This window comes from Manis javanica, chromosome 2, assembly GCF_040802235.1.
Source record: "Manis javanica isolate MJ-LG chromosome 2, MJ_LKY, whole genome shotgun sequence".
NCBI classification, from domain to species: Eukaryota; Metazoa; Chordata; class Mammalia; order Pholidota; family Manidae; genus Manis; species Manis javanica.
The window spans coordinates 183,376,910-183,404,815 of record NC_133157.1 but is presented as its reverse complement, the minus strand read 5'-3'; the positions used below and the strand labels follow the sequence as shown (position 1 = coordinate 183,404,815).

Sequence of the window (27,906 nt, the reverse complement as noted above, 5' to 3'; positions counted from 1 at the left end):
CAAAGTAAAAACTATAATGAGATATCACTTCACCCCTCTTAGAATGGCTGTCATCAGAAAGACAAGAAGATAACAAATGTTGGTGGGAATGTGGAGAAAGGAACTGTTGTTCACTGTTGGTGGGAATATAAGTTGGTGCAGCTACTACGGAAAGCAGAGGTTCCTCAAAATATTAAAAATAGAATTACGTTATGATCTAGCAATTCCACTTTTGGGTATATATGTGAAGGAAATGAAATCACTATCTGAAGAGATGTTGCAGCTCCATGTTAATTGCACCATTATTTACAATAGCCAAGACAGAACAACCTAATTGTCCATTGATGGTCAAATAAATAAAACGTGGTATATAAAGATAGTGTCCAGCTAACAATGGTTTTTCCACTTCATGATGGTGCAAAAGTGATGCCTGTTCAGTTGAAACTGTACTTTGAATTTTGATCTTTTCTTGGGCTGGGGATATATGGTATGATTCTGGGTAGCAGCAGTGAGCTACTGATCCCAGTCAGCTATTTGATCATGAGGGTAAACAACTGATACACTTAAAACCATTAAGTACCCATACAACTATTCTGTTTCCACTTTCAGTATAGTATTCAATAAATTACATGAGGTATTCAATACTTTGTTATAAAATAGGCTTTATGTTAGATAATTTTGCCCAACTATAGGCTAATGTAAGTGTTCTGAGCACATTTATGGTAGTAGGCTAGGCTGAGCTATGATGTTCAATAAGTTAAGTGTATTAAATGCATTTTTGACTTAAGATATTTTCAACTTACGATTGGTTTATTTGAACATAACCCATTGTAACTTGAGGAAGATCTGCATTTGTGATGGGATATTATTCAGTCATAAAAAAGAAGGAAATCCTGTCATTTGTGACAACATAGATGGACCTTGAGGGTATTGCACTAAGTGAAATAGGTCAGAGATAGATAAATCCATAGAGATAAATAAATATTTAATTTTTTATTGATAAGTAAAACAGATTAATACATAGATACAGAAAGCAAATGATTTGGAGCTAGATAGAGGTAATGGCTACACAACATTGTGAGTGATTTATATATGTCACTGAATTGTACACTTTAAAATGCAAATTTTATGTTGGGTGCATTTTACTACCAAAAAAAAAGTAACAGCTACTTTTTATCTAAAGGACAAATGCAGTTATTTTTATGACACCATCATAACTTTAATGTCAAAACCTAGATATATTAAAAATAAACCCTGTAATTCAGACTTACTTTGCTACCCGTTCTGGTACCAAGCCCACTTTGTCTCAGGTGGAAAGGTGTTACCACTTCTCTTAATGGGTCACATCATCCATTAAATTTAGGAAGCCCATTTCAGTGTTGCTATATCTGTTATCTCTGACCTGCATTGTAGAGCTTTCTGTGTGACACTAGTAAAGGGAGTATACTTTGGACCCTCTCGGTGAACAAAGTTAGGGAGTAGGTGAGCAAGTCACGTGTAATACATTCAGTCCAGTGTTGCATTCTTGAGCCTTTGATCTGCTTCCTCTCGTGTATACTGAGGATCACTGTCATCTCACTTAATGTAGGCCACTTTTGAGTCTAGTGTTCAGTTACCTAGCTGAGCAGGCTCTTAGAGACGCTGCTAATTGTTTGAGATATACACTGAGTCTGGAATTTCTGGTCTTGCATCCATATCAGTAAATTTCTTTCTCCCTGGAAGTCTTGGAATCCATTCCCATACATATTCTTTAGGTATGATAAAAGCTGCTGATAAAAACTGACAAAATGTTAGAACTTTTTTGGCATGAATAATAGGTGCTCTTGGGTAAGATTTTCTTTTCATCCACCTTTTATCTGTAGAGATTTGAGTGTAGTTATAGGTCTAGATGTCATGAGAGGTAGTGGTGGTGTGGTCTAGGGGAAATACTTACATTCTCTTGAAAGTGACTGTCTCACGTGAGGTTATTATAGTGTTTAGGCCTTGTGAGGCTTATCTCAGTTTAGGGTATAGGGACTTTTGCTGAAAGGGTGGCTTGGTAAGGTAGGGGGTTTGAGGTACTCAGATTAATAAGAATCTACCTAAATGTCCCAATACTGATTCTCTGGGTACCTCTCTTTACAGTTAAAAGTTTAAACAGAATAGATCTGGTGATGGTGCAAATTCAGTTTGCAATGTAATTCACCTTCCAGCAGCATTAGATTTTGGTTTTCAGAAGTCTCTCTCAGTCCTGTGGCTACCTGAATTAAGACATTCTTATGGGGTATTCACAAGTTTCTGGTTCTCTCTGGCTTGAGCTAGGAATTTAAGCCCTGAGCTTGTTATATTTGGTATGTAACTACTGCAGTGTAGGTAGGGGCAGCCAGTCCTTTCTATAGTCCTGTACTCCTATTTCTACCATAACATCTATTCATACAGGTACTTGGTCTTCTAAAGCTTTGCCTGGACTCCAGGCAACTAAGGGTAATAATTTAAGTAATTGTTTGTCCATGAATGCCATAGACTATCAGTATTCTATTTATCACTTGCATTGAAGTCATTACTATCTCCAAATCTAAGAAGGAACTTATCCAAGGTTCCCATCTTTAAGATAATTTCTTTAGGAACCACTTGCTGTACCAATAGCTGTTGGTAGCAGGGCTTGATCAGGAAAAGAAAAGCTACTTTACGTGCTCCAGGTATAAGAGTTTATTGTATAATTAGGAGCTCAGATAACTTGTGGAAAGGCCAGAGATGGAAAGGTAAATCCATAGATAAGTTTGAATTACAGGGTTTTTAAAAAATATGTATCTAGGTTTTGACATTAAAGTTATGATTGAATCATAAAAATAACTGCATTTTGTCCTTTAGATAAAACTTAGCTGGTCCTTTTTTCCCCCTTTTGGTAGTAAAATGCACCCAACATAAAATTTGCCTTTTTAAAGTGTACAATTCAGTGGCAGATATAAATCATTGAAATTACTGCTAAATGTAGGCGGAATGCTGAGGATCTTAGCCTGAAACATGGAATTGGGTGTTTCTTATGAACTCACTGGGGGTCTGCTGGAATCCTTAAGAATCTCTGGGACTTCTTTGGGAATCTTTGGTGGAATCTTGGGAGGCTCCCACCAACTATCTCAGTCTGCAGCAGCATTGTGGTAGTTATCAAAAAAGCTTTGCAGGAAGCCTCCATGTATCTCCTATCTGCTAATGCATATGCTACACTTAAACCTGGAGAATGGTGGTTTCTCTGAACTTTTTGCCATTCAGATTTCATGTATGTTCTTCTCATCATCAAAATGGAATTCTGGGAAATGTGACTCTCAGCTTCTCTTTTGCAGTGACAAGGGGAGACCTTAGAAGAGAGTGATGGTGTTGCTTAATTGACAGTAGATAATCTAGCACTGAATTCTATATTAGCTTTTTGAGGAAATATATTCCCTCAAATCTGTGATTACACACACACACACACACACACACACACACACACACACACACACACACACACACACATATTGCTTTTAAGGGGAGATATATATGTATATGAGTGTGTGTGTGTATTTTTGTGTATAAATTGGGGCTACATACTACACATGCACACTCACACCCAAAGGTAACTTTGGGTGTCAAATTAAGTTAAATTACTTCAGAAGGCTCAAAGAAATGGGATAGGATAAAATTCATTTTGTTAAAGTAGCTGTTTTATCACTTATTTTTCACTTCTTAACTTATTTTAAAAGATTGTAAATTTGAAAATGATTCTGTATAGCTTACTAATATTAGGAAACATTCCCATGTCTTCTAATGGCATGCTCTTCCTTCTCTTCTGTAGAAATGATGTAGTGAGAAGAATATGATCTTTGGAGTTAGAATATGTTTGAATCCGGGCCTTGATGGTTACCAAAATGAATCTGTTTCCTCATTGTTAAAGTGGTGATAATAGTATTTTACTTCAGAGTTGAAAAGATAGAGTTTAATAATGCATGTAAAACATCAAGCATAATACTTGGTTTATAATAAGAACTTAGTCAGTGGTAGCAGTTTTTACCTAGTCTTCTAATTCATACCAAAGTACAAATGGCGTTCCTCTCTCATTGTCTTTGTTCTTTAAAACACGTAAATATTTAATTGGCAGAGTTTCAAGGGTTGTAGTGGAGACAGTTTTTGGGCAATTGGCCATTAGGTCCTATTACTCATTTTATTTCCTTGTGAGTGTGTGGTCCTGCCATTGGGGAGAAGAAGAGAGTGAAAGGAATGTTTGAGTTGACTCAGGATGACTTAGGAGGGACCAGAGTCCCTGCCCCTCTAACTCTGGTTGTCATGTGGTCTCAGCTGAGGGTTTCAGTTGCTTTTACGCAGTCCAAAGAGAAGTGGGACTGTAATATTCTGGGGATGATTTTGCTTATCGGAGATCAGTGTTTTCTCCTAACTGGAGACTTTGGCTGTTTTTAATCTATATTTCAGTCTTCCAATTTCCTTTATATCTTCTTAGTTTCTTACCATTTCTTTGAATTGGTAAACTGTAAGTCTGTTTCATTTATAAGAAAAATAGCAAATATTTACATATTAACTTGATATTTTAAATAAATTTTAAGTCTGTAATTGAAGCACTAAAGCTAAGGTATAATTTGCTTTTCTAATTTCTTTTGTCACCATTAAATAGTGTTTTAATAGAAAAGACTACAAGACATGCAAAAACTCACAAAACTTTTTCTCAAATACTTACGATGTTTGAAAGGAAATAAATGTCTTGCTATCTTTTAGGTCTTATGGAAGTGTATTTAAAGCAATACATAAAGAATCTGGTCAAGTTGTGGCAATTAAACAAGTACCCGTTGAGTCAGATCTTCAGGAAATAATCAAAGAAATTTCCATAATGCAGCAATGTGACAGGTATGAAGAGATTTTGTTTCTTTGCTTACCTTTATTTTGATGTGTTGCTAATGATAAAATGTGTTCTTTGGTCATCTATTTAGTTTTCTTTTCTGACTTACCATCAAAAGTGAGACTAATCCTTAAAGCAAGTGGAGGATAGCTCTGTATGGTTACCTTTAGGACTCAGGGCTCTAAAGTAGAAATGATGTTATAATGCTACATGTGGTGATAGAAAATACTTAAGCAGTTTACCTATTTTTAAGGACAGATTTATGGGTGAAAATTACTTTTTGATAAGGAGTGTCATTTAACAGTCTTTTTATGTAAAATGTTTTTACTAATTAAAATAGCTATGTTTTATGTAACTCTGATTCTTTCAACAAACATTTACTGAGCATCCCCAGTGGACCAGGTACTGTGCCAGGATTTAGGAATATCAACAGAACTAAGATACTGTTTTCCTTCTGGAGGGGCTGGTAATCTAGTTGGGAAGACAGATACTTAAGCATATAGAGCTATAATACAACACAGTTACTATAATGACTGGTGCATGGGTGGTGTGAGAACTTATCTCAGCCAGGAGTCAGGAAGTCTGGAATGCTGAGGAAGAGTTAATTTGGTGAAGAAATGGAGGGATGGGAGGGAGTAGAGAGAATTGTAAATAGAGAGAGGTGAAAAACAGCTCATGGGTATGTGCTGTTCTGACAAGGTTTAGAATTACTGGAATGGAAAATATGAGAGATTGGTGTCAAATGACTTTGGATAGGTAAATGAGCTGATCATGAATGGTCTTATATGCCCTATAAAGTAGCTGGTCAGGGATGCAGAGTGTATAAATTAGGACTATGTTTAACCTCTAGTTACTTAATCAAAGAGGGATTTTTATTCTCCCTTTACAAGAGGGCCTACTTACTGCCAGTAGGGCTGGCATCACAGAAACAAAGTGACAACTGTCTCAGGCTTTTTTTCTTCTACTGTGCCATTCCTACTATGTGACCTTTGTCCCCAAACTTATTATCTCATGGTTATCTGAGGGTTGCTCCAGCTCCAGGCTTCTGTCTACATTCCATAGGCAAGAGGAAGGAAAGAAGAATTTCACATTTAACATTCTAAAACCAGATTTGTAATTGGTGTTTAATTTTTAATTGTTGCAACAAGCCTTTAAATTCCTGTTCTGCTGATGGCATCATCATCTACTTAGTTTTTCAACAGCAAAACTGAGAATCCTCTTTGTTTCTTTTTCTGATACTTCTGATGACAATAGATCTCGTAGATTCTTCTTTTGAAATGTCCCTACTATCTTTATCCTTCTCTTCATGGCTTGAGAGAAGGAATCATATTTGTTAGCACACATTACAATGACTAGCACTGTTTTGGTTGAATGAATGTGAATGGATATGGTATGTAAAAGGTGTCTGGGAAGAGCATTATGTAAGTTGAGGGAATCAGATCCTTGTTCTGGTTTTGTACTTTAAACTACTGAAGAGGAAGAGAAGTAAAGAACAAAAGGGGAAGAAACTGTGATGAAAATTCTAGAAATTCTCTGCCACTTTATTGCAAATGCTTTGTACGTAGTAGATACTTCTCAAGTATTTGTTGAATGAAATAAATAGTGAAACAAATGTTGATTAAAAAGTGGTTCCTTCCTTTTATATTCCACTTTCAAATTCATATTGTACATATGAAATAGTGAGGCATCAAAAAATTTGGTTGAAAGATCCTAGAAAGATCCTTATTTTTCACTAGGCAAGTGAAAAATGAACTAGGAAATGAAGGGAACAAGCTTTATGTTTTAGCTACTAAATACTAGTACTAATGTAAATATGTTGAGAAATTGGCATAAAAATGATTTTGGAAGAAAATAGTACAAATTGAGAAATTGCCACATAAAACAGTGGAATTATGGTTAGAGAAAATGAGATTTACATTTCTGAAACTGAAGTATTTTCATAAGTCTTTCTAGTGATTTGGCCATTTGGCAAATTGTCTTGCTTTCTACACTTTAAAAAGAGACCAGAGGGTGTTCTAATTTTTTTTGTTCTTTTTAGTGAATGTTAAACATATGTTTAATACTGCATTTGGCATAAATATTTGAGGGAGCCCAACTGTGTTGTTTATTGTGGAATCTTCTGTGTCTAGTCCAGTGCTTGGCCCAGAAAAGACACTTAATAAATATTTGGTGAATGTGTAAATCATAGAATGTTAATGCTGAACTAGACCTCTGAAGGGTCTGTTTGTTTAGAGTTTTTCAAATGTACTCTGCTCAAAGGAGGTGCTTCTAGGGTTATTTTCCTCAGATAGTGAAGAATTGAGCAGAATGAGAAATTTAGTGATTGCTTTTATCCTTTCTCTGTATTAGGGCTTATTCTACAATTTTATGTAAGGAAACGGCTTCTGGTGCTAAAGCATGTTTAAGAGCTATTTTACAGGTAGAGAAAATGAGACCTAGAGATTTTTTTTTCTTTTTAAATTTTTAAATTAAAAAAAATTAAAAATTTTTAAAAAAAATTTTGGTGTCATTTATCTACAATTACATGAAGAACATTATGTTTACTAGGCTCGCCCATTCACCAAGTCCCCCCCACATACCCCTTCACAGTCACTGTCCATCAGCGTAGTAAGATGCTGTAAAATCACTACTTGTCTTCTCTGTGTTGCACAGCCCTCCCCGTGCCCCCCCCATTATACATGCTAATCGTAATGCCCCCTTTCTTTTTCCCTGCCTTATCCCTCCCTTCCCACCCATCATCCCCAGTCCCTTTCCCTTTGGTAACTGTTAGTCCATTCTTGGGTTCTGTGATTCTGCTGCTGTTTTGTTCCTTCAGTTTTTCTTTTGTCCTTATACTCCACACATGAATGAAATCATTTGGTACTTGTCTTTCTCCGCCTGGCTTATTTCACTGAGCATAATACCCTCTAGCTCCATCCATGTTGTTGCAAATGGTAGGATCTGTTTTTTTCTTATGGCTGAGTAATATTCCATTGTGTATATGTACTACATCTTTTTTATCCATTCATCTACTGATGGACATTTAGTTTGCTTCCATATCTTGGCTATTGTAAATAGTACAGTGATAAACATAGGGGTGCATCTGTCTTTTTCAAACTGGAGTACTGCATTCTTAGGGTAAATTCCTAGAAGTGAAATTCCTGGGTCAAATGGTATTTCTATTTTGAGCATTCTGAGGAACCTCCATACTGCTTTCCACAGTGGTTGAACTAATTTACATTCCCACCAACAGTGTAGGAGGGTTCCCCTTTCTCCACAACCTAGCCAACATTTGTTGTTGTTTGTCTTTTCGATGATGGCGGTCCTTACTGGTGTGAGGTGATATCTCATTGTGGTTTTAATTTGCATTTCTCTGATGGCAAGCGATGTGGAGCATCTTTTCATGTGTCTGTTGGCCATCTGAATTTCTTCTTTAGGGAACTGTCTGTTCAGCTCCTCTGCCCATTTTTTAATTGGATTATTTGCTTTTTGTTTGTTGAGGTGTGTGAGCTCTTTATATATTTTGGATGTCAATCCTTTATTGGATCTGTCATTTATGAATAAATTCTCTCATACTGTGGGATACCTTTTTGTTCTATTGATGTGTCCTTTGCTGTACAGAAGCTTTTCAGCTTGATTTAGTCCCACTTGTTCATTTTTGCTTTTGTTTCCCTTGCCCAGGGAGATATGTTCATGAAGAAGTCACTCATGTTTATGTCCATGAGATTTTTGCCTACGTTTTTTTCTAAGAGTTTTATGGTTTCATGACTTATATTCAGGTCTTTGATCCATTTTGAATTTACTTTTGTGTATGGGGTTAGACAGTGATCCAGTTTCATTCTCTTACATGTAGCTCTCCAGTTTTGCCAGCACCATCTGTTGAAGAGACTGTCATTTCCCCATTGTATGTCCATGGCTCCTTTATCGTATATTAATTGGCCATATATGTTTGGGTTAATGTTTGGAGTCTCTATTCTGCTCCATTGGTCTGTGGCTCTGTTCTTGTGCCAGTATGAAATTGTCTTGATTACTGTGGCTTTGTAGGAGAGCTTGAAGTTGGGGAGTGAGATCCCCTCTCCCACTTTATTCTTCCTTCTCAGGATTGCTTTGGCTATTCGGGGTCTTTGGTGTTTCCATATAAATTTTTGAACTATTTGTTCCAGTTCGTTGAAGAATGCTGTTGGTAATTTGATAGGGGTTGCATCGAATCTATATATTGCTTTGGGCAGGATGGCCATTTTGACGATATTAGTTTTTCCTTGCCAGGAGCATGGGATAAGTTTCCATTTGTTAGTGTCCTCTTTAATTTCTCAAGAGTGTCTTGTAGTTTCAAGGTATAGGTCTTTCACTTCCTTGGTTAGCTTTATTCCTAGGTATTTTATTGTTTTTGATGCTATTGTGAATGGAATTGTTTTCCTAATTTCTCTTTCTATTAGTTCATTGTTAGTGTATAGGAAAGCCACAGATTTCTGTGTGTTAATTTTGTATCCTGCAACTTTGCTGAATTCCGATATTAGTTCTAGTAGTTTTGGAGTGGAGTATTTAGGGTTTTTTATGTACAGTATCATGTCATCTACAAACAGGTACAGTTTGACTTCTTCTTTACCAGTCTGGATTCCTTGTATTTCTTTGTTTTGTCTAATTGCTGTGGCTAGGACCTTCAGTACTACATTGAATAACAGTGGGGAGAGTGTGCATCCCTGTCTTATTCTCGATCTCAGAGGAAAAGCTTTCAGCCTCTCGCTGTTCAGTATGATGTTAGCTGTGGGTTTATCATATATAGCCTTTATTATGTTGACGTACTTGCCCTCTGTGCCCATTTTGTTGAGAGTTTTTATCATGAATGGATGTTGAATTCTGTTGAATGCTTTTTCAGCATCTATGGGGATGATCATGTGATTTTTGTCCTTTTTGTTGATGTGGTGGATGATGTTGATGGATTTTCGAATGTTGTACCATCCTTGCATCCATGGGATGAATCCCACTTGGTCATGGTGTATGATCCTTTTGATGTATTTTTGAATTCAGTTTGCTAATATTTTGTTGAGTATTTTTGCATCTACGTTCATCAGGGATATTGGTCTGTAGTTTTGTTTTTTGGTGGGGTCTTTGCCTGGTTTTGGTATTAGGGTGATGTTGGCTTCATAGAATGGGTTTACGAGTATTCCTTCCTCTTCTGTTTTTTGTAAAACTTTACGGAGTATGGGTATTAGGTCTTCTCTGTATGTCTGATAAAATTCCGAGGTAAATCCATCTGGCCTGGGGTTTTTTTTCTTGGGTATTTTTTTGATTACCACTTCAATTTCTTTGCTGCTAATTGGTTTGTTTAGATTTTGTGTTTCTTCCTTGGTCAGTCTTGGAAGGTTGTATTTTTCTAGGAAGTTGTCCATTTCTCCCAAGTTTTCCAGCTTGTTAGCATATAGGTTTTCATAGTATTCTCTAATAATTCTTTGTGTTTCTGTGGGGTCCATCGTGATTTTTCCTTTCTCATTTCTGATTCTGTTGATGTTTGTTGATTCTCTTTTTCTCTTAATAAGTCTGGCTAGAGGCTCATCTGTTTTGTTTATTTTCTCAAAGAACCAGCTCTTGGTTTCACTGATTTTTTTCTATTGTTTTATTCTTCTCAATTTTATTTATTTCTTCTCTGATCTTTATTATGTCCCTCCTTCTGCTGACTTTAGGCCTCATTTGTTCTTTTTCAAATTTGATAATTGTGACATTAGACTATTCATTTGGGATTGTTCTTCCTTCTTTAAGTATGCCTGGATTGGTATATACTTTACTCTTAAGACTGCTTTTGCTGCGTCCCACAGAAGTTGGGGCTTTGTGTTGTTGTTGTCATTTGTTTCCATATATTGCTGGATCTCCATTTTAATTTGGTCGTTGATCCATTGATTATTTAGGAGCGTGTCGTTAAGCCTCCATGTGTTTGTGAGCCTTTTTGCTTTTTTTGTACAATTTATTTCTATTTTTATACCTTTGTGGTCTGAAAAGTTGGTTGGTAGGATTTCAGTCTTTTAGAATTTACTGAGGCTCTTTTTGTGGCCTAGTATGTGGTCTATTCTGGAGAATGTTCCATGTGCACTTGAGAAGACTGTGTATCCTGTTGGTTTTGGATGTAGAGTTCTATAGATGTCTATTAGGTCCATCTGTTCTAGTGTGTTGTTCAGTACCTCTGTGTCCTTACTTATTTTCTGTCTGGCGGATCTATCCTTTGGAGTGAGTGGTATGTTAAAGTCTCCCAAAATGAATGCATTTCATTCTGTTTCCTCCTTTAATTCTGATAGTATTTGTTTCACATATGTTGGTGCTCCTGTATTGGGTGCATATATGTTTATAATGGTTATATCCTCTTGTTGGACTGAGCCCTTTATCATTATGTAATGTCCTTCTTTATCTCTTGTTACTTTCTTTGTTTTGAAGTCTATATTGTCTGATACTAGTATTGCAACACCTGCTTTTTTCTCTCTTTTTGCATGAAATATCTTTCTCCATTCCTTGACTTTTAATCTGTGCATGTTTTTGGTTTTGAGGTGAGTCTCTTGTAAGCAGCATATATATGGGTCTTGCTTTTTTATCCATTCTCTGACTTTGTGTCTTTTGATTGGTGCATTCAGTACAGGTGCTTTCTCTAGGAATTAGCTAACCCTGAGAGGGACAGTGGTAGCATTGTCAGGAGGTCCCAGGTACAGCATCACAAATACAGAAGATCAGAAGAGATGCTTAATACAATCTGTTGCATGTATATATGACTAAGGTAACCTTCTAATTGGTTTACCGTATTTGCTTTCCTATTATCTAGCTTTGATGCAGCAGCTAGAGGAATCTTAAAAGTATAAATTATATCATGTTATTCTTCTGATTACGATTCTTTTCTTGCATATCTAATAAGCCCAATGTCTTTATCTTGGTTTTGAGGCCCTTTGTTATCAGGCTCCTGCCTCCATCTGAAACTACATTGTGTTCTACGTTATTCTTCACTCACTGTATTTTAGGCACTGATCTTTCAACTCCTGGAAGATGGTTTACTGTTTCCTCAGGGCCTTTGCACAGACAGTTCTTGGTGCATGGACGCTCTTTATCTGGTTAACTTCTGGCCAACCTTTGAATCTTATCTTAAATGTTATTACACTGAGGAGGCCTTAAATAGGTCCCTTCTGTTGATTTTTCTGTGATTGTTCATTTGTTCACTTACTCATTGCTTTTGTTTGTGCATATCAGAAGGGAGGTACTAAGGATAAAATGGAAAGATTGGCACCGATCCTCATTCATGGAGCTTCTTTTCTTCTAGGGGAGGCAGACAAAAGTCAGTGATAAAGTAATTACAAGATGTTGTAAGTGTTTTAAAATAATAAAGGTATAAATAGAAGATATCAGAAGATGACCAATAGTAGGCCATTGTTATATATAAACCTTGGGGTTTAAGCTTTCTTTCTTCTCCAAATCTAATTGGTAATCCACAGCCAGTCAATGGAGGGAGGATATGTTCTTGTTAAATCTCACCTGTGTCTGCTTTCAAAGTTTTTTCACATACTCCTGTGCTTTCCAAGCCAGGGGCTACCATGGAATTTGGATGTTATTCCATTCTTTCATATGAACTAGGAATAATTTTATTTGCAGAAATGATGAATGCAAATTAAGTCAGCCAGTTTATCTCATAGTAGTCCTCCTTCTCTTCTTACTAGTTAGTAATTTTATTTATTTGTGGGCTCACTTCTCTAATACATATGCTTTTATGCTCATTTGTGCTAGATGAGACCCAGAATTGTGTCTGTCTTGTTGACCAATGTGTATTGAATAAACATCTGGTCTAGGGCCTGCTTAAGTAGAGGGTCAATGAAGAAATGTTGAGTGAATGATAGAAACTATATTTGGGAGTGTGTCCTTAATGCAACTGTTTAGGTCTGCCTGCTTAAGTGCTTTTTTTGTTTAAAATTATTAAGGCCATGTCTTGTGGTATAGAACTGTTGAAATTGATTTGTCTACTTGATTGTGTTTTAGAATAGACCATGAAGTATTTTCTGAAGGAAATTTTACCTTTTCCCAAAGGCATTCTCTTGCCTCACCCCTAAAGAGAGATAAAACTGCCTTTTCAGGTAGCTGCCCAGGTAAGAATCCCCAATTTTTGTAAGAGCTGGCAATCCTACCCTTAGAATAGGTGATTGCTTATTATATATTGTATGATAAAATACTCATTTTCTATGTGCTTTTGAGTGAACATAAACCTGAGCTCACTGCTACTTAACACCTTTCAAAATTTTGAATGAGAAAATATTTAAGGAAGTTCTTTGAAGGATATGAAATCTCTCTTTTGGAGTGAAGTTTAACTGTGGGTTTACATATAAAAGTCACCAATAGAGCTTTTAACAGACCCACTGAGTTAGAACCTCAAAGGTATGGGGCGTGGGTCACAGGTGGTTGTGATACACAGCCAGGTGTAAGAGCAGTACTCCCTGAAAAGATTTCTACACAGGCACTTACATCCCAAGAAGTATATGTAAAGAAAGTTTTTTAAGTTTCCCATAAATTGAAGTTCTGGGCCTGTAGGTTATTTTCAAATGTTTGTAAACAAACACTGTTCTTAAATTGTTTCTGTGAACATATAAGAATTCCTAATATTCCTAGCACCTAGAAAAGTTGAGTATGTCTGCAAATTTAAGGTGAGATAGAGAGTAATGAGAAATGTTAAGTAGAGAGACTTTGAAAGACCCTCTATGTGTGATATGAAACAGTTAAGACTTTTTCCTTCTGGTATTGGAGAACCATTGGAGTTTTAACAAAAACTGGGAGAACAATATGATCAGCTTATTTTGCTTTACTTTTAAAGAAGAGAACCTTGTCAATTGTATGGAGCATAGATTAGAATGCGGGAGAAAATTATGACAAAGAGATCAGTTGGGAAGCAAGTGTGTGCAAGAAGTAACAAGCAGTAGGGGTAAAACAGAATTGAATTCTAGCCCTGTCGCTGCCTTTTTAGTTCAAGCCCTTAAACTCCAACTAATCTGCTCTACCCTTGATTTCAAGATTTAGCTAAAATTGTAAAAGCTCTGCTGTGAGAAGTCTTCCCTGATTGTCTTTTTAGCCTCTTCTTTTTTGTCTCTGTCTTGCCAATGGGTTTCAGCCCCGGGCAAGTTTGCTATGGATGCAGCGTGACCACAGAAATGACAGTAAAATGCTCTTGCGTTGAAAGGGTTATACCCAACTTTATTTCCATGGTGGCAGGTCAATCACTAAAATCCCGTTCACTCAGAGTGAGTAGGCATGCAGCAAGCCGGTCTCTGCCTCTTGGGCCCCTCTGCCCACATTGCCGTCCTCTGAGCCTCTCTGCCTGCACAGTTGTCCTGCACAGCCGTCCTCTGGTCCTCTGCCCTCGGCGCTGCTACCACTCCAGCCTCTGCTCTGCTCTTCTGCCGCCTTGCAGTGGTGCCACCATGTTACCCAGAGCCCTGGGCGGAGCTCTTTATATAGAGTCAATAGCAATGTATTGCCCACACTGTGTAGTGAGCTAGCCAACCAGGGCCAAGTGAGAATCCTGACCACAGGAACCTTCATTTTATCCACAGTCTCTTTATGTGGTCTTTATATACTTTCCCAAACAACATTTTTTTGTTGTCATTTTTTGCTTATTCGATACCTGTATATTATTTATTTTAGACTGACTCCACTTTTCATGAGGGCTACTACTAGACAAGAAGTATATCTATTGAACAAGTTGTCCCCTAAACAGCCATTCTTGTTTTTTTCCCTTTCTATTTTTGTGCCTTTGCTTATGGCCTTTCTCTTTTCTAGCATGTTCTTATATTTCTTCTTCACCCCCATTTCAAAGTTTTAATCTTTTTTTCATAATTCAAGTTCCACCCTTTCTACACAGTTCTTTCTGATGGCTCTCCCACTGTTACTTCTTCTTTTGCGCTCTTGTAGTGTTTAAGCTATCTACTCAACTACTTGGTTTATGTTACTTTGTATTTTTTTTCTTTTTTTTTATCTTTTTATGTATTCTGTGAGTATGGATATACTGCTGCTTTGAGTTGGGCAGGATGTTTTGTGTATGTAAGTGTTTATAGCATACCCTTGTTAAATATTAATGGCGATGGCCCTCTCTGTTTCCTAAAAGCAGCTTGACTATAAACATAGTTTATTTTGCTTAGAAAGACATAAAACCTCAGTTGAGAAATATTTTAAATCGTTAATTTTTTAAATTATCTGAGTTAAAAGCCAAAGACATTGTAGTTATTTTTCTTCAGAATTTTAAAGGCCAAAATAAAAGAAGATTGAAAAACATTTTTTATGCTTTTTTGAAATGTTGAGTATTTTTAAGTTGAGTGTTAATATTTGACTGAATGCAAAATCTTTCAGAAGATGTGTATTTAAAATACTTTAGTTAAGGGAAAATACTTTTCATTTGTTCCTTATGTTAAGTAGTAAATCTTTTGCCAAAACAAATCCGTATTTTCTTGGGAATCACTCAAAACATTTAGGCCTCTTCTGGTTTGTAATCCTGTCAAATTTCATCCATGAATTAAAGCCTAATTAGACACAGTTGGTGAGCCCTTCATATAGACAACTCAATGTGCAATAAAAGTTTACTCATTAAGTTTACTCTATGGAACATTATGAAATGATGAAAATACTTTGGTATTGGGATTAAGAAGTAATTTTCTTTGGGAATTAACTAAGTTTAATTGTATTTTTTCTTTAGCCCATATGTCGTAAAGTACTATGGCAGTTACTTTAAGAACACAGACCTCTGGATTGTTATGGAGTATTGTGGAGCTGGCTCTGTCTCAGACATAATTAGATTACGAAACAAGACAGTAAGTATTTTTGCATTGTTTTGCTAATCTCATTTCTAAAGATTCATATTTTAGAATCTGATTAGGGAGTATTTTCTTACCAAAAAAATATTAGAATGCAAAAAGAAAAGGTTTTATGCTGTAAAGGGATCTAGTATGAGATGTGAGAACTAGCCACATAGCTTTGTATGGCAGATTTAGGAGTTACTACTTTTTAATTATTAAGATAATTTTTGGTAAATCACTGAGAAACCACCATGGTATGCTTCTTCATTTGAATCAGTGTGTCTGTTCCTTATTAATGTGAGCTCAATAAATTATGGCTAGAATTTTACTTAAGGTTCATACTACTCATGATATTTATCTTGTTTCTATGGCTGGTAAACAGTTGAAGTTTCATGTTTCTGAATTTTTAAAAATAATTGGAAAACAATTTTTGGCTTAATTTTCCAAGTATCATTAGGATGTATAAAAGTGATAGAGCTAGATCATAATCTTTTTTTTGGTGAATTCAGCTTAGTGAAATGTATTATTTAATAATAACTTTTTATGGTTTTTAACCCTAAGTAAAAGAGCTATTTACAAATTGTTTACTTTAGGCTAGCAGTGCATTTAGTTTACTTGGATAATTTATAAGGACGAAAGTGACCTTTTTATTTGTGAATGAATAAGAATAATAGTAAAATAATTTGTAATTCTGAAGAACAGTGACCCAGTTACCACTACATGACATTATATGTTGTCAGACATATTTCAGTAAAATACATTCAGAAAAAGACATAACAACTTCAATCAATTTGTGGTTAACCAGAATCATTTTAAAGTTTGATTGGAGAAGTATGTTGTTTATCCTACTAATTTTTTTTCTGTTAGAGAAATAAAGAAATAGGGTTCCTTTTAAAGGAAGTGAACAGAGGTTGTTTTAACAGAATGAATTAAGTGATTTGTGATATTTTAATTAGATGGTTTAGAATTTCTATGGTGCTTAACTAGCTTTTATGTAAATCAGATGACTCTTGAGTCTCAGAACAATGCTCTAATTAAAAATAATTATAGTCCAATTAGAGAAATGTTTTAAAATCATTTTAGAGCTATACTCAGTGCATTTGGTATTTAAAATTACCAAGCAGAAATATGAAAATATGAAATAAAAATGTGTGAAATATAAAATGTATTTCTTGAATTTAAATGTTAATGTTACCATTTTGAGCAGATAGGAAGTATTTGATCCAAGTACTTTATTTCTTGTTGCATTAATTACAAATTCTGATGGTGTGCTATAGTTGAAAAGGAAGGATATGGTAGGATTATTATCTTCAGGAATCTCCTTCACCAGTTATTAAAGGAAAGATTTTATACCATTCTCATACTTTTTAAAAGACAGAATCCACTGAATGTGTTGGGGAGTCATACATTTGAAATAGTCTAATTGTTATTCTCCGAGAACAGTTACTCTTGGGCCAGGATGGCATGGAAGAGTTTCATTCCCAGATATGAAAAAGATCTCAGAGCTGCGTGAGATGGGTCAGGAACTGTAGGTTTATTGTCTCTGGGTGTTGCCTTGATAACAGCTCCTGTTAAACTCAGGAATATTTGTATCTTTTATTTTGTTATCTGAAAAGAGTACTATTGTGAAAGTTAGCAATATAAGGAAGGATATGTGACATATAAGGATATGTATTCCCTCCCCTTTTAAAAATGCCTGGACATTATAAGTATGTGATGATTTTATAGGAATGTTTACTGGAGTAATAACCTTGACTGTCTGAATTTCAGAGGCATGGCTGTTACTGATTGGCTGGTTTTCAAAAATGTGCTGAGTAAAACAGTTGTCCTTGATCTATTAAAACTCACTCTAGTAGTTACTTTTCGTGGTCACAGAACACCAGTCTTTTCCTAAGAGAATAGGAACTTTTTCTTAGGGTGTATATGCTCTTGTTTTTTGTTGGTGCTTTGTTGTTCAGTTTATTAATTTATTAATAAATGATGTATTATATAGAATATATTCTATAAAACATTATAAATTATTTAACATTTTAAATAGCACAAGGCATTTTTATTACTCTTTTATATTGTCACTGTTTATATTTATGCTTTTTATTACTCTGTTCTTTTCTACATTTTTTGGTTGCCTGAGGAACAGTATCCTTTAGTGTTTCCTTATGTGTGGATATGACGGTGATAAGAGCTTGGTTTTTTGCTTTTTGTGTTTTTGGTAAGAAAATATTATTTCACTTCATTTTAAATGATGTTTGTGGGATAAAGAATTCTAGGTTGGCAGTTTCCTTTTAAATTTTTTACTTGTTATATGAGGAATGACTCTTGGAAAACCACCTAGTATACTTTTTGTAGAATTATGCTTGTCTTTGAAAGAATTCTTATTAGGAATGAACTGTTACTGATTTCTACATTGCTATCTGGTTTTGATCAAATGTTTCCTTGGCACATTTTAAAGGCAAAGGAAAAAACAAATCTGATTAAGTATCTTTAAAAAAACATTTAAGTTCAATCTTTTTAGCCTGAAGTGTAACACTGTTTACATCTTACCTCATGCCTATTTGTACAATTTGATAACTTACCACTTTTTATTCTGCACTTTTGACTACAACTTCACATGAAGAACTGGTTCCTAAAATAAAAACTGGATTCTTTTTTGTTTTGTTGTATGCTATAGCTTGGGGAAGAGGGGGTTCCCTGCCTGGGGCAAGTTTGCTGTGAATTCCATGAGACCAAAGAAAGGCAAGGGCAAAAAGTTGGGAGTAAAGAGTTAGTTACCATGTTTATTCTCAGGATGGTCACAGGCAACCCAGTGCATGCAGCTGGCTTGATTGTGCTCCCCAGGCCAGATGATACAGGTTCTGCTCCCCAGCAGGAGCTTAATCCTCTAGGCAGTAGATCTCTGTCTCTCCTCTCTCCCCACCCTCCAGGCTCCCTGCTCTCATGGTCAAGCTTACTTCTCCAGGAGCAGTGTGGCTCCACAGCTCTCTCTGTACCACCTGGCAGTGCCCAGCCCCCTACTCCCATGCTCTGGGAGGAAATCTGTGGGCAGGTCCTGGTGACTGGCAGTCACCTGACCCATTATGTACCAGGGACTGAGGAGAGGAGAGAATGGGTGTTTCCTGTCCACCCCTGTCAGGTCCTGCACTCCCCTGACTGACCAGGGGGCTCTGTCTCTGGTAAACATCCCATAAATGTGCAAACATCCTTTTATTATATATGCAATGGGTGCTATTAAGGCCAGGCAAGAATCCTGGTCAGCAAGTTCCTTTTTCCCCACAATGCTATTGCCTCATCCTCTCCCCCACCTTTCAGTTTCCCTACCCCCTAGTCTTTGCCTAATAAATTTGCATTCATGAAGGACCAGCTCAAATATCACCTCCTCTTTGAAACTTTCCCCCTTTTTCCAGGTGATTTATTATCTGTTTGGTAATTGGTTGATTAATTAGGTGAGTCTTTATTGCATATTCACTCTTACACAAAGAAAGAGCATGGTAAGTTCTAGCTGCCATTATTATTATAATTTTACTACTGTTATTATTTCACATATTTTGACTACTAGGTAGACTTTGTGTATTGGCTGTTTTATTTCTTTTTTGTGCCTGTCCTTTGCTTTTTTTTTTAATTGTTGCTGTTGGCCTTTTTCTTACCAGTTTGCAGAATTGTCTGACAGTTTGCTGATAGTTATTTGGGCACTTCATTTTAAAAGTGAAAACTAATTATCTGATTGTCAGCATGGATATTTAAGAAGGAACCTGTACTTTTTCATTGGGATACATCTAGGTAAAGATGAAGGCATAGAATTAGGTTTAGGGGTTAATTAGCATACATCAGTGATTGAAACTGAGGCTGAGTAGCAAAGCATTGGGATTATGTCTTTGAAGTACTCCTGCTTAACATGAGGTAGGTCCCAGAGTTAGTATTTGAACTGATAATGAATGGTAACTGGTAATTCATGGTTGAGGTAGGAGAGGTAGGATGAAAGTGAAACTCTCCTGTATTCCAGTGGGTGATTAAAATTTCTCTGAGTCTTCTGGTTGCATTATGAATGAATGTCACCATTTAGTTAATATTCATGTATTCTTTATGTTTATAAGTATTAAGGGATCTATAAATAAGTATCTTTGAGTTGAATTCCTGATTTCTGTGATCAAACAGTGCTGACATCTTGGTATCATACTTAGTAACTGACCATTTTTATATTATTTTAAATTATCTTTTTAAATATAGTGAAACCTATGTGTATTCTGTACTTGAGAATAACATTTAATTAGTCATCTTTCAGTGTTTAGATCAGTAGTTGAAGTTGGAGTTGCTTACCCTACTGTAAAGCGAGGGCAGAATTTTTATATATTGATCTTGGAAATATTACAAGTGCCTGGAACAGCTAGCAAACCTTTGATAAATTTTTGTTGAACTGGAATCAGATCGATTCCTTGGCTATTTATCCTGTGATTATAAAACAACCCTACTGAAGGGTCCCCACCAGTAAGATGGCAAACTTCCGGCTTCTCTTCGGGGTCCTCAGTTTCCGCCGGCGCCACCTGAAGCCCAATCACCTCTCGCCTCCCTCCCAATCCCAGCACCTAGCCAACAGCCACCAGCCCCGTAGAAGTGACACCTCAATCAATTCATGCCCCCTCCTATATAACCCAGCACCTTTCCCTAATAAAGCGGAACTCTCCAGTGAATTGCTGCTATGTGTCGCTCCTTTCCTTTCATTGGTGCCGAAACCCGGGAGACGGGACACCCCAACTGGGCCCCGCCTTCCCCCGACACCAGCAGCAGCTTGCCCTTGTCCTCTTTTTCCGGCGCTGGCTCATCACACTCACCACTCCTCTATGGCCTTTAGGTAAGTTTTCCCCCCGGAGTGGGCCACTCTTCCCCGAACTATCGCAGTGCCATTGACCGTCCGTGATCGTCCGGCAAGGCCCTGACGCTCGGGGATGAGGAGGGAACGCTCCCCGCCTCAGGCCTTTACGGCTGCGGCGAACCCTCAGGCCCCTCCTCCAAAAGCCATAAATCCCCGCCTCAAGCCTTTACGGCTGCGGCAGATGCTCAGGCCCCTCCTCCAACAGTCAAACGCATTCACCATCCCTTCCATCAGTGCTGAAAGTTTTTAAGCAAAATTTCCCCGGGGTGGGCCACTCTTCCCCGAGCTATCGCAGTGCCATTGACCGTGATCGTCCGGCAAGGCCCTGACGCTCGGGGATGAGGAGGGAACTCTCCCCGCCTCAGGCCTTCACGGCTGCGGCGGACCCTCAGGCCCCTCCCCAAACAGCCATAAATCCCCGCCTCAAGCCTTTACGGCTGCGGCAGACGCTCAGGCCCCTCCTCCGACAGTCATAAATCCCCGCCTCAGGCCTTCACGGCTGCGGCCGACTCTCAGGCACCCCCCTCCAACAGCCATAAACGAGGTGACTCCTTTGTAGATGAGAACGCTCCCTTTTCCCCCCCTCCTCCTTCTGCTCCGTCCGCCGAAAACGCCTAGCGCTAGGTACCTCGTGACTCCAGCACTCTGCCTTCTTAGGGAAGTCTGGGTGACGACCCACACTTCCCAAGAAATTCCGACTCGTATACGAGTTTCCGCAGACCACCAAGGATCATCCGGGACACCCTTTGTCTCCTTGTGATCTGCTTCCAGTCCGAGGATCTCCGTTCGTCTTCCCCTGTTTGTCTCCTTCTCTGTCCTTTACCATGGGAGCCTCCTCATCCCTCCCTGAAAGTTCACCTCTTGAATGCCTGCTTAAGCATCTGGCTACCCTCTCCCTGATGCCTGATATAAAACCAAAACTTCTCCGTAAATATTGCTCCCAAGATTGGCCGACATACCCCCTAGACAATAAAAACCAATGGCCCGCAGGGGGAACTCTTGATCCTAACATCACTCGCGATCTTTTTAACCACTGCCAGCGCCTGAAAAAATGGAAGGAGATTCCCTATATCGAAGCTTTCCGCCTCCTCCTCTCCCCGCCCCCTCCCAAGTTCTCCTAGCCTGCAAGCCGCTGCCCCCGCAGAAGCCTCCCGTTCACTCCCTTCCCCTTCTTCTCCTACAACAGCCCTTCTCCCTTCCTCCCCAACCATCTCCTCCCCCATCTCACCTCCTCCACCTTCATTCCCTGCAGATTAAGCCTGAGCCTTTCAGCCCCCCTTTAACTAGGTCCCAGGGGCCTCCTCCGTCTTTGCCCTCATCACCTGTTTCTCCCCTGTTAGGGACCGCCTTTGTCTTCTCACATGTTTGTAGAGAGAATGGGAAAGCACCTCCCCCCATGTCTGAACGCAGCATGGGAAAGCACAAGCTAGAGAACAACTGGTACAGTCCTTAGAAGTTATCTGTCCACAAAAACATATCTTGCCAAGACTCCTCACTCTGAAAATAGGGAGACCTTGAAGATGTGTAGAAACACCGCCCCTGCTTCTAGCTATGCCCTTCCCCCACTTGCCGATGTGGCAGGAATAGAAAACAATACATTCCATAAGCAATTAACTGGAGCCCTGCTGTAGCTCAGTAGAGCATGGGACTCTTAACCTCAGAGTCATGAGTTCAAGCCCAACTAAAGCAGCAGAGGCAAGCAGCTGGGCTGCTAGCTGGCGACATGTGGGTCCGATTCTATCTTTATTTTCTTTGCCCCCCTTCTGCACTTCAGGACCTGCTCGACTAGGCACGGCTAGACCGTGTCACTCCCCCACAGACTGAGCCAGAACCCTTCAGTCCCCCCTCAGACTCAGTCCCAAGAGCCTCCCAAAATTATCGCCCCCCTCCGGGAGGTAGCAGGATCCGAAGGCATCGTGCGCGTTCACGTCCCTTTCTCCTTAAGAGATTTAGCCTAACTAGAGAAATGCCTAAGTTCCTTTTCCACTGATCCCGTGACATACATCAAGGAGTTTCAATAGACCCTCCAGTCTTACAGCCTCACACATCATGACATTTTCATGCTCCTGGCCAATACTCTCCTCCCTGAAGAGCGTAGACGAGTTTAGGACTTCGCCCAAATGCGGCTACTGAAACCCACAGGACTGACCCCACCTATCCCCCTGGCCCCACTGCTGTCCCCGAACAAGACCCACACTAAAATTATAACACCGCCATGAGTCTCCGCTCTCGAGATATTTTTGCCTCCTGCTTAATAGCAGGTCTGAAAAAGGGCAGCTTGTAAAGTAGTCAATTTTCAAAAGCTCCAAGACATAATTCAAAAGAGAGATGAAATCCCCTCCGAGTTCTTAGACAGACTCACTCAAGCCCTATTACAGTATACCAGCCTGGACCCAGAAACACCTGAAGGAAGACATGTCCTTATGACATACTTCCTAGCTCAAGGCTACCCCGACATTAAAGCTAAACTCAAAAAGTTAGAACAGGGCTCCGCTACCCCACAGACTGAGATCCTAACAGTGGCCTTTAAAGTCTTCCATAAGCGGGAGGAGGAGAAAGAATGCCGTAAACAAAAGGCTGATCAGGCCAATTTCCAGATGTTAGCCCAGCTGATAAAACCACAACCTGGGCACCCCTCTACAAACAAGCCCCCCCAAGAGCTTGTTTCAAGTGCAGAAAAGAGGGACATTGGTCAAGGGCGTGCCCCTCCACCAGATCTCCTACCACCCCATGCCCCAGATGCCACAAAAAGGGCCACTGGGGGTCTGATTGCCCAACCACCCGAAGGGGAGGCTGGACGAACAACCCCCATCCTAAGCCCGCCGTAGTGGGCCTGGCAGAAGAAGATTGATGGGGCCCGGGGGCTACTCGCCTGACCATTTCCATCACCAAACAGGAGCCCAGGGTTACTTTAACAGTAGACGGTCACCCCATCTCCTTCCTCCTAGATACAGGAGCCACCTTCTCAGTCTTGTGAGAATACCGGGGCCCTACCACGCCAGCCATTACTCCTATAGTCAGAGTAGGAGGTAAACAGATTTTCCCATTAAACCCCCCACCCACCCTTTTATGCACAATCCAAGACAATCCCATACCTTTCTCCCACTCCTTCCTGGTTATGCCCCAGTGTCCCATCCCTTTACTAGGATGAGACATCCTTTCCCTCCTCCACGTTTCCATAACTATATCCACTCCCACAGCCCCCAGTACTCCCTTTCTGATGGCCCTCATAGCCGACGACCCCCCTCTACCCAATGAAAGCTCCGGTTCTGCCCTCATACACCCTGGAAATCCCAAAGTTTGGGACATTACAAGCCCCTCCGTGGCCCTATGTCCCCCAGCCTCTATCAAATTATGTGACCCCTCTCAGTATATCTGTCAGGCCCAATACCCCCTAACCACTTCAGCCCTCATAGGCCTCCAACCCATCATTCAAGCAGACCCACTCACTCCCCATTTAATACCCCCATATTAGCTGTTAAAAAAACCAACGGATCTTTCCGCCTTGTCCAAGACCTTCGCCTCATCAACATAGCCATTGTCCCTATCCATCCCTTAGTTCCAAATCCATACAGCCTCAGCATCCCACTTCTCAGTCCTAGATCTCAAAGACATACCCCCATATTAGCTGTTAAAAAAACCAACGGATCTTTCCGCCTTGTCCAAGACCTTTGCCTCATCAACATAGCCATTGTCCCTATCCATCCCTTAGTTACAAATCCATACAGCCCCTGCATCCCACTTCTCAGTCCTAGATCTCAAAGACCCATTTTTCTATCCCTCTAGACCCCTGCTCCCAAGATTTTTTTCATCTTCACCTGGACGGACCCATACACAAGACATTCTAAACAACTCACTTGGTCAGTTTTGCCACAAAGCTTCCGAGATAGTCCCCATATTTTTAGACAGGTCCTAGCTCAGGACCTCAAACAGTTTCATCATGATCACTCCAAGTCCACCTTATTACAATACATGGACAATCTTCTACTCTGCAGTCTCTCGTGGGAACAGTCTCAACTTGACACTGCCTCCCTACTTAACCTTCTAGCTTCCAGAAGTTACCGAGTATCCCCCGTCAAAGCTCAAATCTCTTCCCCTCCTATCACTTACCTCAGATTCCTTCTATCTCAACAAAGAAAGTCCATTACCTTAGACAGAAAATGGCTCCTCTCTGACCTGCCCATTCCCAAAACCAAGACAAAAATCCTTTCCTTTCTAGGCCCTTTCTAAGCCTAGCTAGATATTTTAGAACGTAGATCCCTAACTTCTCCCTGCACCCTGTTGGCAAGACCCCTATACCACCTCAGCAAGAGCCCCCCTAAAAAACCATTATCCTCCTCACCCCGACACTCCTTCATTAAGCTCCGTCAAGCCCTTGTAGAAGCCCCAGCTCTCCATCTTCCTGATTTGTCGAAGCCCTTCTCATTATACATTCATGAGAGGTCCAGTCAAGCTCTAGGAGTCCTAGGCCAATATTATGGCCCATCCTTTGCCCCAGTAGCTTATCTCTCCAAGCAATTAGACCCCACAGTACAGGGATGGGCCCCCTGCCTACGAGCATTAGCCGCTAGACAGCTCTTGCAGAAAGAAGCTCATAAACTGACATTCAGAGCACCCCTTACCATTCTGTCCCCACATCACCTAAAAGATCTCTTAACCTACAAAAGTTTACAGATTCTACCTCCCTCCAGACTCCTGACCTTACTGTCCTCTTTCCTCCAAAATCCCGTTCACCCCCTTTGCCATCCATACCCGAATCATGACTTTTTCCTCCTTTACTGCTCTCTCACTTTTTTTCCTCATTCCTATTATCTTCCCCACCACCCCAGCCTCCTTTGTATGGCGATTCAAAGTCAGACAGACTTACACACAGCATCAAACAAAAGTTACTGCCCTCATTGCCACACCAGACTGCCCTCTGAAAAGCTGCTCTGAGCCTTTATACCTCCACTTTCCTCCCTCCACTGAAGTGTTCACTAGCAGCTACCCTTATTCTCCCTACCTCTGCTTCCTCTATGACCAAAAACAAGCCTATTGCAGGCGATGGCCAGATACCTACAGGAGATGTCCCTACTGGTCTTGCACAATTCACTACATAGGTAACTTCCAGTACCCACAGTATTACTCCTCCAACCGTTTCATGAAATATCCCAACGGCTCATTCTCCTTATCAATCCCAGATCCCTGGGACTCTCGATGGGCTGCCAGAGTCACAGCCTCAGTTTACTACGGGGGGTACTCGACCCTCCACAGTACCCTTCATATCTCTCGAAAGTATGTTCCCTCTCATTCCCAGATCTCTCAAGTTGCATCAGATAGCAGACATTCCGAAAAAGTCATTATCCAAACTCTTGATAGCGCCTCTTCATCTTCTTATCCCCACCCCTCTTCCCATTTCTCCTACTCTTCGTTACAGCTCATTCAGGACACCACCATCTTTCTCAACCACACCCTTAACACCGCCAATTGTTTCTTGTGCGCATCACTACAGCGCCCACTGCTAGCCGCCATGCCTCTTAATATTTCCAACTACTCCTTCCATGCAGAAAGAGAACCCCTCTGCCCCCTGGCAGACATACCCCTATGGGAACCAGAATACGCAGATAATCTCACCATCCACCACTGTGTAAGCCCAACTCCACCCCCTTCCAGCGCACTTCACTGCCTCTCTATCTACACCCCTACCTCCGGCTCTAAGACTTTTACACAACCGGGACACTTCTTTTAGTGTAATGGCAGTCTTTTCAACTCACTGCCTCTCAACTCCGATACACCCTGCATTCTCGTCACCCTAATCCCACAGTTAACACTTTACAGCATGGCAGAATTCCTTGAGCTCCAACCTCCCTTGCCCTTGCGCACAAAAAGAGCTGCTTTCCTTCCCATCATGGTCAGTATCTCTTGGACCACCTCAGCCATTGGGGCAGGGTTTTCGGGAGAAGCCTTGGGTCACTCTCTATAGGCAGTTAGAGATCTCAACGCCAAACTTGAGGGAGCCCTGACATCCACTGCCGATTCTCTGGCCTCTCTCCAAAGACAGGTCACTTCGCTAGCTAAAGTCACCCTTCAAAACCGGCAGGCCCTAGATCTGCTTACAGCCGAGAAGGGCGGCACCTGCGTCTTCCTCTGGGAAGAGTGCTGCTAGTACATCAATGAATCTGGCATTGTAGAAACTGACATTACCAAACTCACCGACCTTGCCTCCAGTCTCCACTCTGCTTCCAATTCCAACCCATTCTCGTCAATACTAACAAACCTCCTCCTCACCTGGCTCTGGCCCATTGCAGGCCCCATAATAATCATTCTTCTCCCCTGTCTCTTCTTACCCTGTATAATAAAGTTCATCAAACCCCAAGTCAGAAAAATCTCTAATCAAGCTTTCAACCAGCTTTTACTCAGGAACTACCAGCTTCTGGCCACAGAAGATCCCTCACCCTCACGTGACCTCCTCACCACACACTGAGATGGACCCCTCTCTCCACTGGAAACTGTTCCTGGAAACAATAGCCACAGACGCCTGGCTCCTGACACCCATATCCTCTTGGCCAACCTATGGTTACAGGGAACCTTCATTGATTTCCAAACCTGAAGAAGTCCACATCTACTCGTCCTTACTGCGGGGAGTCCTATCAACCCTTTCCTCCCAATCCTCAAGCTCTCACTCCCTTCTCCGCCCCTGTTCAGCAGGAAGCAGCCAAAGAGAAAGCAACGTCCACAAACCCATAGAGGAGAAAGGGGGGAATGAAGGGTCCCCACCAGTAAGATGGCAAACTTCCGGCTTCTCTTCGGGGTCCTCAGTTCCCGCCGGCGCCACCTGAAGCCCAATCACCTCTCGCCCCCCTCCCAATCCCAGAACCTAGCCAACAGCCACCAGCCCCGTAGAAGTGACACCTCAATCAATTCATGCCCCCTCCTATATAACCCAGCACCTTTCCCTAATAAAGCGGAACTCTCCGGTGAATTGCTGCTATGTGTCGCTCCTTTCCTTTCACCTACTAATCTCTATATTTTTATAGTAATTATTATTTGCACGGCAGCTACTGTTTAGTATTTATAATGTAGATTATTGAACAGATATGGTCATATAACAAAGAAAAGCCATTAAAAGTGTATTTACTAATAACCTAGGAAAGAGTGAATTAACAGGACCTGTTGCTTAGTTACCTGAGTTTTACAGAAGTTATACATATACGTAAATTTAATTTTTTGCCTATTTTTAAAAATGTATATCTTGATAACTTTAACCATAGGCCTCCTCTGTCTGATGAAAAAGAAACCTGCCTTTTTGTTGTTAATAGGAGTTAATGTAAGCATTTTTTCTAAGTATTGTTGAGTTTAAAAAAAAATAAGTCCAGTATTTATGGGAATATAAAAAAATACTTATGGGAATAATTTTGAAGGTTTCCTTGTGAGGATATATT

The 27,906-nt window shown here is 40.0% G+C and overlaps 1 protein-coding gene across 4 annotated transcripts in view; it reads left to right on the top strand.

Moving 5' to 3' along the window:
* The window catches only part of STK3 (serine/threonine kinase 3), a 362,105-nt gene that overhangs the window by 56,181 nt on the left and 278,018 nt on the right, over positions 1 to 27,906 (top strand). For 3 of the 4 annotated variants that reach the window (XM_036995747.2, XM_036995746.2, XM_073229876.1), the window contains exons 3-4: positions 4,723 to 4,851; positions 15,522 to 15,636. In XM_036995747.2, coding sequence (XP_036851642.1) covers positions 4,723 to 4,851; positions 15,522 to 15,636 — 244 coding nt within the window. Of the gene's footprint in view, positions 1 to 4,721; positions 4,852 to 12,823; positions 12,931 to 15,521; positions 15,637 to 27,906 lie in introns of those variants that run through there. The other variant, XM_036995748.2, reaches the window with a different exon arrangement.